This window comes from Macrotis lagotis, chromosome 6 (genome assembly GCF_037893015.1).
Source record: "Macrotis lagotis isolate mMagLag1 chromosome 6, bilby.v1.9.chrom.fasta, whole genome shotgun sequence".
Classification (NCBI taxonomy): domain Eukaryota; kingdom Metazoa; phylum Chordata; class Mammalia; order Peramelemorphia; family Peramelidae; genus Macrotis; species Macrotis lagotis.
In genome coordinates, this window is record NC_133663.1 from 196,814,789 (window position 1) to 196,833,162 (window position 18,374).

At 35.5% G+C, this 18,374-nt stretch overlaps 1 protein-coding gene across 2 annotated transcripts in view; it reads right to left on the reverse strand.

The window, feature by feature from the left end:
- SLC9A4 (solute carrier family 9 member A4) overlaps positions 1-18,374 on the reverse strand; it is an 88,370-nt gene that overhangs the window by 43,940 nt on the left and 26,056 nt on the right. For both annotated transcript variants that reach the window (XM_074192209.1, XM_074192210.1), the window contains exons 3-4: positions 3,026-3,285; positions 106-323 (exon numbers count right to left, since the gene is read on the reverse strand). In XM_074192209.1, coding sequence (XP_074048310.1) covers positions 106-323; positions 3,026-3,285 — 478 coding nt within the window. The remainder of the gene's footprint in view (positions 1-105; positions 324-3,025; positions 3,286-18,374) is intronic.

Consider the following 18,374-nt stretch of genomic DNA (forward strand, 5'->3'; position numbering starts at 1 on the left):
TTATGTTTCTATCCAAGCTATTTTTTTCCTTAGAAATAAACACAGAGAGAGCAAGAGAGCATTGCAACTCCCCAAGGTTGCTACATTGAGATGCTGCCTTCTTACTTATTGCTCTCCAGATCTGGCAGAAGATCAGGGTGAAGCAGACAAAGGCCCAGTTCCACTCATGGTCTTTTCCCACTGTTGACACTCCCATAAAGATGAAGATCAAGGTCTCACTGACACTGCTTAGCATCTTCATGAAGTACTTGATAGTGGTGTAGGAAGTTTGCGACACATTTTCTTCCACATATTTTTTCATTGTCACGGCACAGGCTGTGATCCTGGAACAACAGATTCTCAGTCAAAGCTACCAATTCTTTGACGACAATTTCAAATATCATTTGCTGACAGGGATAGCTATATACTTACCCTATCTTTTATTCCAAATTACCGTCCTTTGCTGCTATACTGTAGATTTTTTTTTTTAAATTTACTTTTTATTGAAACAACTTTTCTGGTGGACTTATGATAAAGAAAGCAACTCACCCCAGAGACAGAGCCATTGGAATCTGAACACAGACTGAAGCACTTTTTTTCTTTCTCTCTCACTATTCTTGAGGTTTCTCATCTTCTTGGTGGGGGGGGTTATGCTTACTCTTATAACAAAATTATTGTAATAATATAAAATAAATCTAGATTCTTAAAGAATAAAAAATAAAATAAAATAAATAAACAATTATTTTTTATATTGACCATCTCTCTAAGGTAAGGATTCAACCTGTGATCCAGTTTCAGATAATCAGATGTCTAAAAGGTTTTTTTTATTTTAACAAGGCAATGGGGTTAAGTGACTTGCCCAATGTCACACAGCTAAGTATTAAGTATTTGTGGTCATTTTTGAAAGCAGGTCCTCCTGACTCCAGGGCCAGGACTCTGTCCACTGCACCACCTAGCTACCCCTATATAAAGGTTGTAACCAGATATATAAAGAATATAATCTTTCTGATTCAGGGAATTATGAACATAGGAGATGTGATTAGAAACAAATTTTGTAATCTTTTACACTTTTAAATTTTGTTTAGTAAAGGAATGTTATCTGTGCCTATGATGTAAATTGACTCCTAAAGTTCCATTGTTAAATGTAAATTTGTTACCTCTCCTCATTTCCACCCTTCCAGCTTCCAGCCTTTATCTGACTTCAGTCATGTAGAAGGGGAGGGATTTCCCCCTTTGCCCAAACTCTGCCCAGGAAGTAAGAAAGATTATAAAAGCTTGAGTCTCAACCCATATAACAAATGCTGAGTGGTTTTAAAATTCCAGGTGTGTATCTAGGTGTGTGACCTTGGCCAAGCCACTTAACCCTGTTGCCTTGCAAACCCCCCCACCAAGTGAATTCTTTAAGTTTCAAGATCTCTCAGAATGAAACTGGCTGAAACTGGCCTCACCAATTCCCATCAATAATTTCATTCAAAGGCAAGGTTTTATATTAAGCCTCTCATATATAAATATATATATATATAAAATATCAAAATATAAGTGAGATATGTAATAGTTAATATGTGTGTGTTTATATATGTATATATAAAACTATTTTGATATTTTATATAAAAACTTTTTGAGTTACTTGGTTTCCATTGCAATCTTACACATTTTAATTTATTCATTTAAAAATATTATTTTGAGAAGGGGTCCATAGGCTCATAAGACTGCTGAAGAGGTTAGTGATACACTCAAAAAAAGTTAAGGCTTTCTCAAAAGTTAAGAGATGGAAGTAACTTAGATGTTCAATATAAAGCAGTTAATGCAATGCCAAATAGCCAGTATTTGCTTCTGACAATTACAATATGATAATTTGGGAAGAATAGACACACTAAAATAGCAATGTCTATCTGTAAACAGAGGGAAGGATAGTTGGCATCTTTCTCTTTAAGTCACCAGTTAAGCTTCTACTAACTTCACATTCCCATTCTTTTCTCTCCATTTCAAAAAGCACTTTCAATGGTCCCTATTCAGCATCACTTGCCTGGGAGGCATAACTCAGTCAAGTTTGCTTCCAGTCCTGTTCTTACTACTTGTACAGCATATCTTATGATTGTTTTTATTTAAACAATTCAATTAAAATGTGTGAGTTCCTGGGCACTGGTACAGAAAGACCCACAGAGAGAACTTAGAGGTCAGATCAGACTAAAAACAAAAATAAAACCACTCTTAGGAACAAAAGTCTGAGACCTACATTGAAGGAGGCAAATTTTAAAAAATTCTTTTCTTCAGAAAATACCCAAACCTTTTATTTTCCCTCTCAGTACTGTTCTCTCACCACATTGGAAGAGCTGAACAATAATCCTTGTCCTGCCATAAGAGACTGAAAATGTAGGGGTTGGTAGGAACTGAAAGCGAGTTATTTCAGGACTTACCTTTCCTTACTCATATATATATTACACACACATACATATATGTATGTATTTATGGATTATATATGCACATATGTATATAACATATGTAATTGTGTATAATTTTGATTCAAAGTAATTGAATTACTTTGAAGGCTTCACACCTCCTTTAATTAGTTGAAAGTTATTGGTAATTCATTAATTTCTCATTCCTGGAAATTAGTAATAGAAAATTAACACAGAAATATTCTTCTAGCTTTTCCCCTTATCATTCCTTAAGATTCTAAACTGATGTTTTAAAATCACAACTCTTCTCTAGGCAAATAATAGAGGGAATACAAATGCAAATGCTGGAGTAACATTTGTGCAATGCAAAGGACCTGAATTAGATTTTGTGAACATTCAAAAACCGTAAATCCTTTAAGACCTTTGAGGGTTAGTTTCAAAAGCTATGCTTTTTTCTGATGTATTCCCTGATAGAATGTAAGCTACTTATGGGCAGGGACTATTTAATTTTTGTCTTTGTAGTTCCAGAACTTGGCTCAGATTAGATGTTCAGTAAGTACTTGTGTATTGGTTGATTAATTAAAAATGGTCCCCATAAAACTGTTCTTATTTTCTTTTGGTTACTGTAAGAGATGATTTGTACTCACGCCAGGATGCCAGAGAGGTAGAGTGTTTCAGCAGCTAAATAAGACAAATAGCTGAACATGAAGACGATCAGTGGTTCAATTGCAGAAATGTTCTGTGTGAAACGTGTGATAAAGGCAGAAATGAAGCCGAAGATGATGCCAAAAAACACCCCCCCAACCCCTACCACAATAAATCGAGCAAATCCAGCCAAAATGTCAATGGGTTCTATGTCTTCAAATTTATGCATCTTCGTGAAGGCGATTAATATATTGTATAACACCTGGACAAAGAAACAATGAACACTAATTAGGAACATTTCAGAGTTGAATTTCTAATTTTATTTTGGACTATTAGTAATAGTAATTAATAATAGTAATTAATAATAATAATAATAATAATAATAATAAAAACTAAGAATTATATAACATTTACTATGTTCCAGGGGCTAAGCACTTTACAATCATTATCTTATTTGATCCTCACAACAACCTTAGGAGGTAGCTCTTATTATTACCCCATTTTCCCCATGAGAAAATTGAGACAAGTCAAGGTTAAGTGACTTGCTCAGGATAACACAACTGGTTAGTTAGTGTCTGAGACTGGATCTGGATTCAGATCATCCTAACTTCAAGCCTGGTGCTCTCTACATTGAACCACCTTCCATGTTGTTGGTGAGTCATTTCATTATCGTTCGACTCTTTATGATCTTATTTGAGATTTTCTTGACAAAGTATTCAAGTAGTTTGCCATTTCCTTCTCCAACTCATTTTATAGACAAGGAATTGATGCAAACAGACAAACAAACTGGGTCACTGAGCTACCTATATAATAATAAAAACAATAAGACAAAGCCACTAGTAATAAAGACCAACTTTTAATGCTCCCTGATTTAATCCTTTATAATATTTCAGTGAATGAGAATTTAGTTCAATGTTGTTGTTCACTTATTTCATTCATGTCTTACTCTTCATAACCCATTTGGGGCTTTCTTAGCAAAGATACTGAAATGATTTGCCATTTCCTCTCCAACTCATTTTACAGAAGAAGAAACTGAGGCAACAAGGTTAATTGACTTGTTCAGGGTCATACAGTTAGTAAGTCGTCTGATGCCAGATTTGAAGTTAAGGCCTTCTGACTCTAGACCAGACACTCGCTCCACTGTACCACCTAGCTTCCCTCTAGTTCAACATTTAGTTTTTAAAAATTGGTTACATAATATACTTTGCTTATTGGAATTGTCAAGGGACCATAACACAATATAGAAAGAGCAGAATTAGAAAACTAATTATACTATTAATACAATTAATAGCATACTATATAACCATACAAGAAGTTTCCCACAATGAGGAAAGTCACTGATCGTTCAAATCTTCCTATTTTACCAGCCTGCCTAGGTTTTCTAGGTAGAATTTCTGCAAGGAGGCATAAGGGACATGGATGAAGGTTGTCCCTCATGCCTTACCACCTTCATCTGTTGGAATTCTAGTTTACTTTCAGAATCAGCTAAAGAGTCACCTCCTTTAGGAGATTTTCCTGATTTATTCCAGTGGAAGAATTTTCCTCCCCTGCCCATGACCAAATTATTTTGAATTTTATTTGCATATATTTTGTATTTATTTACCTTATTTGTATTCCCCAGTTTGCTTTATCAGTACCAAACTTTGACTTTGGCTTCACCCTCAGTATTCATGGGGGAATTTACATATTTCCTTTCCACAATAAGTGGTCCTTCAACTGTAGTCCCCAACCTGCTTCTACTTTGGCCCTGGGTCCCTGAAATGACTGATCAGCCCATGTAAGTTGACTCCAATGTGTGTGTGTGTGTGGGGCGGGGCGGTGTAGGGTGAGACTTCATCAATTTGCAAGCCTTTTGGCAAATCTGGATTTAGTTAGAAGTAGATTGAGTTGGTAGTACTCTCTTTTATTTAAATAAACTAAGGCCTCATTTCTAACAAACCTTGGCTGAGTTTTGAAAGGGAAAACAGTGATTTATGGTTACAAAAGAAATCCAAGAGAAATCCAGTGGTTTTACTGTTCCACCCCCTGCATGACTCTACTCCTGGAGCAATATAGATGAGGCCCTTGGAAATCACTGGGTGTTGCATATTCAAAGTTCAACTCAGATCAAGCAAATGAGGAGATGAGAAGCTAGCATCTCTATCCCACAGCAACCAGAAAGAGCAACTTTGTATGAGCTTAATGGGGTCTGTGGGGTGGGGGCATGGAGAAAGGAATGGGGTGCCTGAAGGCAAACTCAAAGAAATCTCCAAGAACATCTTCTAATTTGAAGATTTGCATGTGGCTGCCACAAACCAAAACTGATTTGCATCTGCTTCCCATACTGTTGGGCTGGAAATTATCCTGAGAGATCACCAATCTCATGCTATCTGGTTCACTCTGGAAGGAAGATGCCACAAATCAGTCTGAGTAATTAAAATTCATCTATAATTGAGGAGGCTAACTTTATAGAGGGGCATGGTATATGATAATGATAGCAGAATCAAGACTGGAGTTCAAGTCCTGGTCTTATACATAATATCTGGGGTAAGTCACCTTAATTTCTCAATGCTCCCTAGGCAACCCTCTAAGACTGGAAGTTAGGAAGTTCCTTACATCAATGAAATCACAAGTCTCCCCATACCTACCTCAGATCCCTAAAAAAGCAAATGAAAATAAAAACCTTAAAAGTATTTGTATAACCATGGAACGGTATGGTAGTAGATGTTTAACAACTGGCTCTTGAAGGGGAAAATAAACAAACACACACACACATACATACACACATATCTATATGCAGACATATAACATGCTTTATTAAAACATCTGCATTATAGTTTTTTCTCCATTACTTTCTTTACTTAGATAATCAAGAAAACAAGCCTCAATTTCTGTTGTTGCTGTTATTATTGTTTGGTCATTTCAGCTGAGTCCAACTTTTTCTGACCCCAGTTGGATTTTCTTGACAGAGATACTAAAGTGGTTTGCCATTTCCTTCTCCAGCTCTTAATACAGATGAAAAAAAACTGAGGCAAACTGAGTGAAGTGGCTTGTCTGAGATCACACAGGTAGTATGTATCTGAGGCTCAATTCAAACTCAGGAAGATGAGTCTTTTTCTGACTACAGGCCCAGTACATCCATTATTTACATCCATTGTACTCCCTAGCCCCATAATTCTCCCCTCCCCCACCCCCAATTTGTAGCATTTGACAATTTCATGGGTATAAATGTTCATATTTAAAATTTGTCAATCAGACCTTGCCTTGGTTTGGTTTCAGTACCATCATATAATGATGTTTTGCAAGTTCCTGTATTATGTTAAAGTATTTTTCTGCTCTCTGATGTCCAAATGATCCAGTGTTGAGGCATTTTGAATGGTCACAAGTAGTATGAGTGTATTGTGGCAACAAGTAGTATGAGTGTATTGTGACAGTCAGAATCTTTGCTACCTATTTTATACAGGACAAGCCCTATCTTCAAGAACTATCTTCATTTGTCTTACAAAAGCATTAGATAGTATAATGAAATCAGAAAAATTGTTCTGCAGTAAAGATATTGTTATTTTAAACTATATCTTGGACAGTTTTGAGAGAAGATAGTTGCTAAAGCTGATTGTCCAAAAATAATTGAATTTACATTTGAGAGAAATATTATCTCCAATTATAGATAGGAAGAAATAACATAAGGCTTTTCTAATTGATTAGAGAGACAGGTTTTGATAGTTGGAAGTAGAGAGATGCTAGGTCTTTTTTCCTTTCAATAGAGACTGGAATGATGAGTTAATCAAATGCTAAAGAATATAGCCAAGAAATTTTTTTTTAAATTTTAATTTTGGTAATGGGTTTATTGACTTGCCCAAGGTCACACAGCTAGGCAATTATTAAGTATCTGAGGCAGGATTTAAGCTCATGTCCTCCTGATTCCAGGACTGGTGCTCTATCCACTATGCCACCTAGCTGCCCCCTCAGGAAATCTTAAGAGACAAGATTTTGACAGATTTAAGAAACAGACAAGGAGAAAGATTCTTAAAGCATCCCAGAGCATTATTTCAATAAATCAATAAGCATTTATTAAATATCTACGATGTGCCAGACACTGAGGGAAACAAAAGAAACAAAAGATAATCCCTATGCTCAAGAAGTTTATAGTCCAACAAAGGAGGCAAAATGCAAACAAATATATATATAAAACAAGCTAGAAACAGGATGGATGTTCTTGAGTTGTTTTTCAGTCACATTAAATTTTTTTGTGACCCTATTTGGAGTTTTCTTGGCAGAGATACTGGAGTGGTTTGACATTTTCTTCTCCAACTCATTTTACAGTTGAAGAACTCAGGCAAACAGGGTTAAATGACTTATCCAGGGTGACACAGCAAGCATGTGTCTTACTAACTCCAGGCCTGGTACTCTAACTTTGTCACCTAGTTTTAAAAGGAGATGTAGAAAAATAATTAAAAGAGGAGAGGCACTGGAATCAAAAGGAGTTAGGAATGACTTCTTGTAGAAAGTGAACTTTCATATAAGTTAGAAGAAGTTTTGGAGATTATACAGTCTGACTCTAAGAGGAAACAGGCCAAGAAAGTTAAAATGACTTTTCTTTTTTAATTAAAATTACACACAATTAGTAAGCAGTAAATCTGGGGTGAGAATCCAGGTTTCCTGACCTCCTGTGTCAACTAATAAATAAGTAACAAAGGACTTTGATGTTTCAAATCAGGAAATATGTTTCAACTGCCCAATGCTATTTATGATCAAATGAATATGAAGAGGCATGAAGCTGATGAATTCAGAAAGTCTGTCTAGAGTCAGATAAAAATAATAATAATAATGAGTCAGATAATAATATTGTAGTAGTTATATTTGTTTATTATATTTTTACATAGAATATCTATTTATAATATATATATTTAAATGTTTGCAGGATGCTTGCCTTATAGCAGCACTGAGATATAGATAAGAAAGATATAAATATAAATATTCAGAAATTTACTTGTTTTTTAAAATGATTTAGCCCAACCATTTTGAAAAACAATGGAACCATTCTAAGAAAGTATGTATATTTATTTATATATTGTATATTTAAGTCCATACCTATACTTTTGACCCAGAGATCCCATGGCTACAGATCTCAACTGCAAAAAAGTCAAAAGATTAAAAGAAGGACCATTTAGATACCAAAATCCTTATGGCAATATAGTAGCAAATAACCAGAAACAAGGTATGCCCATGAACTGAAGAAGGGTTAAGTAAGTTGCAGTAAACTACTGTGCCAAAAGAAACAATGAATATATAGAACACAAAGAAACATGAGAAACTTCTATGTTTTTATTGTTCTAAAACAGAACCAGCATAAACAACATATATAACAACAGAGTGAATGGAAAGAAGCATGACAATAAATCAGAGCTGAAGCTTGTATAATTAGTATGATCAGATTTGATCTTTTTCTTGCAGAGAGGTAGAGTGAAAAATAAGTGAAAAATATTGCAAATATGATTGACTAGTCTTGCTAAAACATTTCCACCCCCCCTTTTTTATTCTTTCTTATAGGAAATGGGTCTTCAGGTGTCAGAAGAAGGGATGAATATGGGAAGGAAGATGATATTAAAACAGAAAATATTTAATAAGATTTTAAAGATTTTTTTAAAATAGTGGTTCTTAAACTAGAATCCATGAACTTAAAAATATATATTGATTATTTCTTTGAATGTGACTGATTTCCTTGGTAATGCTATGCATTTTATTTTATGCCTTTAAAAGCATCATTATGGGGGTCCGCTAGGTGGTGCAGTGGATAAAGCACCCGCCCTGGAGTCAGGAGTACCTGGGTTCAAATCCAGTCTCAAACACTTAATGATTACCTAGCTGTATGGCCTTGGGCAAGCCATTTAACCCCATTTGCCTTGCAAAAATAAAAAAAATAAACATCCTTACCAGACTACCTATTAGTCAAAGTTTATCTAACCCAGGTTCAAATCCCAGCTCTCCCAATTATTACCCACAAAACTTTGAGCAGGTTATTTGACTTTTAATTGTAAAATGAGAGGGACTGAATTAGACTAATGTTCCTTTGACCTGAAAATCTGTGATTTTGGGAGGGCCCCTTTGAGATTGGAAGCTGTCTTAAATTCAGGAAAAGTATGATTCTAAAATGAGTCTAAGAGCAATTGATTTTGTGTCACTCCTTGGTGGCAATATGTCTAAATTCTGAAGAAAGTAAAAAGCACCACAACAAAAGTCATTTATCTTCCTCAGTGCTGAAATGAAGGGAACAAATTTTATAAAGAGTTATGATAAATGATAAATGATACAAGACAGCTAGGTTGTTGGGGCAGCTGGGTGGCACAGTGAATAAAGCACCAGCCCTGGAGTCAGGAGGACCTGAGTTCAAATCCGACCTCAGACATTTAATGATTACCTAGCTGTGTGGCCTTGGGCAAGTCATTTAACCCCATCGCCTTGCAAAATCCTAAAAAAAAAATACCAAGACAGCTAGGTTGTAAAGGGAATAGAGTGTGGGGCTGAAGTCAGGAAATTATCATTATTGTTCATCCTTGATTCTCAAAGTGGACCAATGGCACCACAAGGGTGATGACTTCACTTGTAAGTTAATTGAACTTAAGTGAGGCAGACTTGCATGAAGTCAGCAACCTTGGTCTCTCTTCCAGAGTCCTTAAAGTCCAGAGGCAAGACATATCAAAACAAATGATGATGAAGTAGGTGACTTTGACCTTTCTAAATTAAGGTCATTCTCAGGTCTCAATTTGAAGACTTGAATCCAATTCTGGCCTCAGGCACTTACTATGTGACCTTGTACAAGTCACTTAATCTGATTTGTCTTTGTTTCCTCATCTGTAAAATGAACTGGAGAAGAAATGCCAAACCACTCTAGTATCTTTCTCAAGATAATCTAAAATTGGGGGGGCAGCTAGGTGGCATAGTGGATAAAGCACCGGCCCTGGAATCAGGAGTACCTGGGTTCAAATCCAGTCTCAGACACTTAATAATTACCTAGCTGAGTGGCCTTGGGCAAGCCACCTAACCCTATTTGCCTTGCAAAAACCTAAAAAAAAAAGATAATCTAAAATGGGGTCACAAAGAGTGAAACATGATTTCAACAACTGAACAACAATAAATAAGTCTTGGGCTTGGACAGTCTGCTTAATGAGCTTGTCTGACTGAATAGCTAAACACTGGAGAAAAAGAGGGAATAGATTTCAAGCTGTCACCAAAAGGAGAGTCTTTGGAAAGTGCCTTAGATTTAGAGTCTAAGGTTTGCTGCTCCCTTCCACTTATATTATCTTGGGCACCTCCCTTTCCCTCTATAAGTTTCAAGTTGTTTTTTCACTAAAGAATAGCCGGTTATAAGCTCTAAGTTCTCTCTCTTTTGACTCTAATTCAATGATGTTATGATTCTAACATTGCTAACTTGAGAATGTTATTTTACCTCTCAGACCTCAGTATATTAATTTGTAAAAATATGATGGGACTAGATAAGTTCCTCTTAGCTCTGAAATTCTAAGTGACTTTGTATTAACATTATTAATAGTTAATAGAATTTGAACCCCCTATATGTAAAGCATTTTACGAATTTATTTTATATACTAATGCTTGGGAAAATTACATGGAATCTACCAACTCTATAGAGGGTCACATAATCCAAGGGAAAAAACACTGGCTCTTAAATCAAAAAATCTGGGTTCAGATTCTGTCTCTTTGTCTAAAAGCATCTCTATTTCTTATCACCTGAAAGAACCAGGACAGGTCTTTGTGTCTTCTTGGATCTCAGTTTCCTTATCTAAAGAATCTGGGAAACTCTCATGCAGTAGCCTTCCAGTACTGTGGAGGCTAAAAAGTCTTGGAGATAATTGCTCAGTTCATAATCTTGGGCATGTTTTGGATAGTCAGTGACAGTAATTTTAAGACTTAGAAGGCATCTGGGAGATCATTTAGCCCAGCCAGTTTATTTTATAGATAAGAAAACTACTGTCATGAATGTATTTCCAAGAGGGCTATTTTTTGCCAGAAACTGAATGAATGCAAAACAGATTGGTCAGATTGGATGTGTGGGGATGAAAGCAGGGTAATGAAGTGGGTGCTATGCAATGAGCTGAGCTGAAGAGAGGGTGACTGAAGGCAACAGGCTAAAAAGAGAAAGAATTATTAATCACAAGTCTGGTACTGCTTGGATTTAAAAAGGAACTGAAGACATTCTGTAGCAGTCTACTGAAAGTCACAGCAACTTCTCAGACAACATGAAGAAAATCTTTCTCCATTTGTTATAATTGTTCCAAGAAGTAGCGTATTTATATATTCAATATTTCCTTTTATTTATTATATGGATACCAGAAAAATTACAGTAACTCAAGAGATAGGCATTAGATAATTTAATGCAGTGAGAGTGGCTTCACTGTATTCAAGGACATGGCAAATAATATGGCACAGTATAGGGCCTGGGTTCAAATCCTGACCTCAGTTCCCTCATCTGTAAAATGAGGATGTAGGACTAGATGGCCTCTGAGAAGGGCTCTAAGAAAGAAGTTCAGAATCTTGAGTCTGTGTGTGTGTGTGTGTGTGTGTGTGTGTGTGTGTGTGTGTGTGTGAATGTGATATGGCCCATTGTCAATCCAGTGAAGCCTATGGATCCCTTTTCAGAATAGTATTTTTAAATGTATAAAATATAATACATAGGATTACAAAAGAAATAAATTATAATGACATATAGTTATCTATCTGTCTGTCTGTCTTTCTATTTATATTTAGGCAGAATTTTACCTATCCCAGGCACAGCTATCCTAGATGAATTATAACTACATATTAATTTATGTTTCCAAAGTTAACAAAAAGTGTTTTTGACAAATTTAAAATGTCATATAGCATATATGCATATATGTTTGTGTATATGCTTATGTGGATTTGAGATAGATCCTGGAAAATACCCTGACCATTTGGAAAAGAGGCAGATTTTCTTCTCTAGAGGATGCCTTGTTTCTTCTAGGAGCTCCTATTATATCTACCCTACCTCTTGGCCCAACCTTCATTCAGGCATTCCTTTCCACCTTGGAACTCTGCCTGTTCTTGAATTAGACTGAAATTCCTATCTAGTTTTAATAGGTGATCCCCAAAGCCTGTAGATGAATATGACTAGAAACAATTCACAACATGGGCTATCCCAAAATCAATTTAACCTCTTTGTTGTCCTAGGCAAGATGACCCTACTCCCTATGCCCTAGAGATCCTCCTTTGCTTCCTTAGGGACAGTCCTATTTATTGGTTTCTCTAGATTCTCACTTTGCAGGGTTAATGTGAGGAATAAATCAAACTGAATTAAAGTTTTGTTTAAAAATTTCTCTCCTTTCTCTGCTCTCTGTCTCAAGCAAAACAATTCTATAAGGGAGGAAGAAGAGAAGGAGGAACAGGAGAATGAAGCAGAAGAGAAAGAAGAAAGGAAAAAAGTCATGGACCCAACAGTCTTTAGAGGAGGGTCCTCTCCCTACTACCTTGAAGATCCTAGACAGTTACTCAAAGGTAAAAATAGGCAGAGAGCCTTTTGTTTAGAAACTACCTGGGCCTTTTCTTACAAAGGACAACTGGAATTCAGAGAAAGGAGAATTTAGAGTAGGCTGTAATAATCTGAGAATAATTTACTGAATAAGTGAGTTACATTTTGCAGGGGGGAAAATAGGATTTTGAAGGAGGGGAGGGAGTAAAATCATTTCAGAGTTAGGAAAGTCACAAACAGGGTATTTAGCCAGAAACAAGTTTGATGTGTAAAAGAAACAGTAAAGAGACCAGCCTGAATGGAATGAAAATTACTAGGAAACATATTAAGAAACAGCTTAAAGTTTTATATATGTGCATGTACATACACACATGTATATATAGCTATGCCTATAGTATATATAGTTATGCCTAGCTTCATTTAGTTATATATGAAGTATATATATATATATATATATATAACATATATAAACATATGATAGCATAATAAAAAGTAATATATAATAAATCTCATACTGTATTATTGGATATTATATGGATTATATATTTTTGATATGTATATGTACAGATATAGTCTATAAACATAAAGAAGTCATATGTCAGTAATTATTACTGTCATTTCATACTCACCTTTTTGTTTAACGGAGACAGATGATGATGATGATGATGGTGATGATGTTAGTGAAAATGGTGGTGATGATGAAATGGAGTTTTACATAGTAAATAGATAATATGTCTTAGAGTCAGGAAAATGGGTTCAGATCCTGTCTCTGACACATACTAGTTGTATGTATCTAGTCAAGTCATTTAACCTTTTGCTTTAGACTACTCACATTATACATTGAAAAAACAGTAGCAATCAATATTGATAGAGTAATTTTCTCATCTATACATTCTATAACAAAGAAATCAGAGATTCAATCCTTATTCTTATTATTCAGTATTAGAGGACCTTAAAAACTAATGAGGGAAATATGACATATAGGGCAAGGTGATGAGAGCACTGAGTCAGAGTAAGTGAGTAAAAATTTTATTAATTCCCTTGGTAGCCATGGGACAAGTCATCTCAATTCTCTGGCTATATTTCCTTATTTGCAGAATGAAGAGATTGGACGAAATGGTTTATAAGTATCACTGTGGTAGATTGATAGGATGAAGTCAATATTTTATTTATTTGGGGGTTTTTATTCTGAACTTAAACAATGATAAAGGGCATTTCATATTCATTAGACTATAAGAAAGGATTCTCTATGAAAACATGAATAGAGATTTCACACATCATGCTTTTTAAAAATGAAAAAGTATATAATATATTCTACATGTTACTTTCAAAGCTGTTTGTGCCTCATTCTGAAATTCCTTCAGGGGTGATTTGTATATATTTTTTTTAGGTTTTTGCAAGGCAAATGGGGTTAAGTGGCTTGCCGAAGGCCACACAGCTAGGTAATTATTAAGTGTCTGAGACTGGATTTGAACCCAGGTACTCCTGACTCCAGGGCAGGTGCTTTATCCACTGCGCCACCTAGCTGCCCCAATTTGTATATTTTTAAAAAATATTACAATGGGAGACTACTGAAGCCAAAATGATGATGTGAAGCTAGGGACCTTCTAGATCTTTTCTCTAACCAACTTTAAACAAAGCCTTTAAAACAGACCCTATAGAACCCCCACCACCACCAAAAAAAATGAAACAAGTTCTCAACTCAAGATATTGTGGAAGAACTTAGTAAAGATCTCTCTCATGGAATAAAAAAGGAATATAGCCCAGTGTAGATGAGAGAGTTGGTAAGCCAGTGGGAGGTTCTTGGCCATAGTATAGCTCTGGTCCCAGTTCCATAAGCCAGCAGAACAGGAGGTCAGCAGTGAGGGGCTCAAATCCAGCTTGGAAGACAAAGACCGAATCCCCAGAATGCTTTTGCAAAAGGCAGAACTAGATGGGGCTACCCTAACACAAAGAGCAAAGTACTAGCAAGTAAAGCATAGGCATCACCATGGGTGAGCAATAAGCCAGGGACTGACCTCCAAACCCCAGCACAAAAAGCCTGGAACTATATTCCCTGTGCCTCAGGAGAAGAACTCAACTATTAAAATGAACAAATCCCCCAGAAGTGATAACCACAGACAGCTACTATTCCAAGATGGTCAGTAAAAATGCCATCTCACAAGAGGAAGTCAGTGACAAGATGCCTAACCTGAAGCCTCAAAGGATTTATGAATTGGCCTCAAATCCAAAAAGACCTCTTGGAACAGTTCAAAAATGATTTTATAAAGAGAAGAAGAAGAAAAATGTAGAAAAGAAAGTTAACTGAAGAAAATAAAACTCTAAAAATTAGAATTGGTCAAATGGAAACTAATGATTCTATGAGACACTAAGATATTGTGTGAATCATTAAAGAAAACTAAAGGGATTAAAAAAAGAAGAAAATATAAAGTATCTCTTAGGAAAAACAACTGACCTGGAAAATAGATCCAGAAGAGATAACTTATGAATTCTTGCTCTACTTGAAAGCCATAATGAGAAAAATGAACCTGGACAGTATCATGCAGAAAATTATCCTGGAAAATTGCTCTAATATCCTAGAATAAGAGACCAAAATAATCCTTGAAAGGCTCCATCAATCATCCCTGAAAGAGATTACAAAATAAAAACTCCAAGGAATTGTAGCCAAATATCAGAATTCTCAGTTAAAGGAGAAAATATTACAATCTACCACCCAAAAAGCAACTTAAATACCAGGGAGTCATAGTCAGGATTACACAGCACTTATCAGATGTAACATTAAAGGATCAGAGGACCTGGAATATGATATTCAAGAGCACAAAGGAGATTGGAATCTAATCAAGAATCAACTACTCTGAAAAATTCAGCATATTCTTTCAGGGGAAAAGATGGATTATCAGTAAAACTAGAGTATTTTTCAAATGTAAAAGGTCAGAACTGAACAGAAAAATTGATCTTCATATATAAGACTCAAGAAGTATGTAAAATTAAATAGGAAGAAAAAATTTAAGTCAATAAGACTAAGGGAAAAATGTTTCAATAAGACAAAATGAGAAGATAATACCCGTAATTCTTGAGAAATGTATTTCTCTTAGGCCAATTGAAAGGAACAAAATTAAACAGAGGGTGTGGGAATTTCATTTGGTACAACTAGAGGGAGGGTGCAAAGGGTATGTATATAAATTGATTATGATGTATGATGGCTCTTGAGAATTGTACTTCTATTGGGATAGTTGAAAGGAATATACTTTGACAGAAGATGTGGGCACAAGGTATAAAACAATTAAGACTTGAAAAAGGATTATACAGGGAAAAGTAGGTAGAGGCAGTAGAGGATAATCAGCACCACATGAAAAGGTACAATGGACCTTTTATAATAGAGAGAAAGAAGGGAGAGTATAAACACTGAGGAAATCTTGCTCTCAAAATATTTAGCTCAAAGATGGAATGATGTATGTTCCCAGTTGGGTTTAAAATTTTATCCTATCTTATAGGAAAGTAGGAAGACAAAGAGGAAGGGACAGTGAGAGACAGGCAGAAATCAAAAGCAAAACATTGGTGCTGTAGCTATAGCCCATGTGGTCTATATTACTGATAATCAATATGTCTGTTAATTGTTAGACCTCTAAAAATGAACCAAAGTTTATGCTATCAGAAAGTTCATTATAAAGAAATGAACTGGAATTCTGTTCTTCTATTCCTTGTCTGATCACCCTTTGGAGAGATGTCTTGAGGATAAGCATCTGGGGCCAGTGAGGTCTGTGAGATAACTATCTTACAAACTTCTCTGTCTGTTTTTTTCTCATGTTTTTTTTTTTTGCTTTCCCCCCATAATGCCTGCTCTTAAACCTTTACTTTATAATAAAGTTGATTTATCTAAAAAAATTTCAATGGCTTTATTTTGGGAGGAAGGGACACAGGGTATCACTAATTCCTAATCTGTTCACTCCACTCTCAAGCCTCAAGTTTAAAGAAAGGGGGGGGGGAGCATAGTTACAAATTAACATAGTCAAGCAAAATCAATCTACATAATGAGCATATAAAAAATTATACGACTCTTTCTATATCACGTGTCTGTCACCTCTATCTAAAGACATAGTACAACTTCATCACAGGTATTCTAAAGTCACGATTGGTGTATAGAAAGCAAGTGTTTTAGAGAAAATAAACTATCATTAGATTTTTATTATGTATTGGAGAAGGTAAAGAATTGTGGAAGAAAGAGGGCCTGGAAGCTTGTTGAAGTATTACAGATAATGGAACCTAGATTACAATTGGTGGATAGCAATGAGGAAGGGGTGATTACAAGAAATATTTTTAAAGTGAACTGACTTGCAACAAGGTCACATAGGTAAATTGAAAGGTTGGGATTTGAATCCATTTTTGAATTTTTGAATCCTAAATTCAGCACTTTTTCTAATATACAATGATTTCTTTCTTTCTTTCTTTCTTTCCTTCGTTTGGTTTGCAAGGCAGTGAGATTAAGAGGCTTGCCCAATGTCACATATCTAGGAAATTACTGAGGATCTGAATCCAGATTTGAACTCAGGTCCTCCTGACTCCAGGGCCAGTGCTCTATCCACTGCACCACCTAGCTGCCCCTAATACAATGCATTCTAAATCAATGGTTACAAATTTTCCAGCCCAGGATAAAATAAGTTGGGGAAGGATAACTTTCCAGAAGGGACACAGGTGAATATAGCTTTGTTCAGTTTTATGAAATATAAAATATATATGGATATATATGTGCATGTATATATATACACATACATATACATACATATATATCTACTTTTGTAAGAAAGTTATAAGGATAGTGAAATGGAAGTTGTTGTTTTTGTTATTCAATAATTTTTATTTCTAACTGTTTAAAACTGCCTTTGGAATTTTCCTGACAAAGATATTGGAGTGGTTTGGCATTTCCTTCTCCAGCTCATTTTATAGATAAGGAAACTGAGGCAAATAGAATTAAGTGATTTGCCCACAGTCACACAGCTGGTAAGCATCTGAGAGCAGACTGTAAACCTAGGTCTTCCTGACTCTAGATCCAATGATTTGTCCACTGTACCATCCAGATGACAGGTCAAGGATAGAGACATGGTCAAGGATAGAGACATGGATTTAAGACTCTCTAGCATAAAAGTAACAATTGAAACAATGAACAAGGCTGATTCTCTTCATCCTGCACCAAAAAAGGCAAAACAGAAGGGACAGAAGAAAATTCAGTGAAAAATGAAAGTGAAGATCTCATTGTGACATCCACACCATCAAAACTGTTCTTGTCATCAACTGCTACAGCTCCCTTTGATTGTACAGGCTTCTTTGAATCCTCCTTCTATGTGCTATTTCCTCTAATTAAAGTATGAGCTCTTTGATTAGCAGAGACTGTCTTCTTTTTCTATTTTTCTTTAGTATTTTACACATGGTAATTGCTTGATAAATGCTTTTATTCACTCCTATTTACTGAAAATTGACATATTAAATGGGGTCATGCACAGGGCAAAAGTAATATATTCTTGTGAGTGACCTGAAAATTAATACTTGCTCTGACACTTCTACAGGCATTGCTTCCCAAATTCCTGGAATCATATTGAAAAATTTGGGTATATAATGAAAGTGACTTTGGGACAAAGGATGCAGGTTATCAATTGTATCTTCTCTTCCAAGACTGATATCTCTTTTAGACAAGATATATTCTTCACTTCAAATGACAATACTCCAAAAAATCCTCTGCCTGTGAGATCTTCTGTAGCCAAATTAATTTCCAGGTATAATTTACACATTGACAAATTTGGATATACCAGAGACTAACTTATATGGGACAATTGACCTCTCCTATCTAGGACTTAGTACCCTCAGTTGCAAAATAA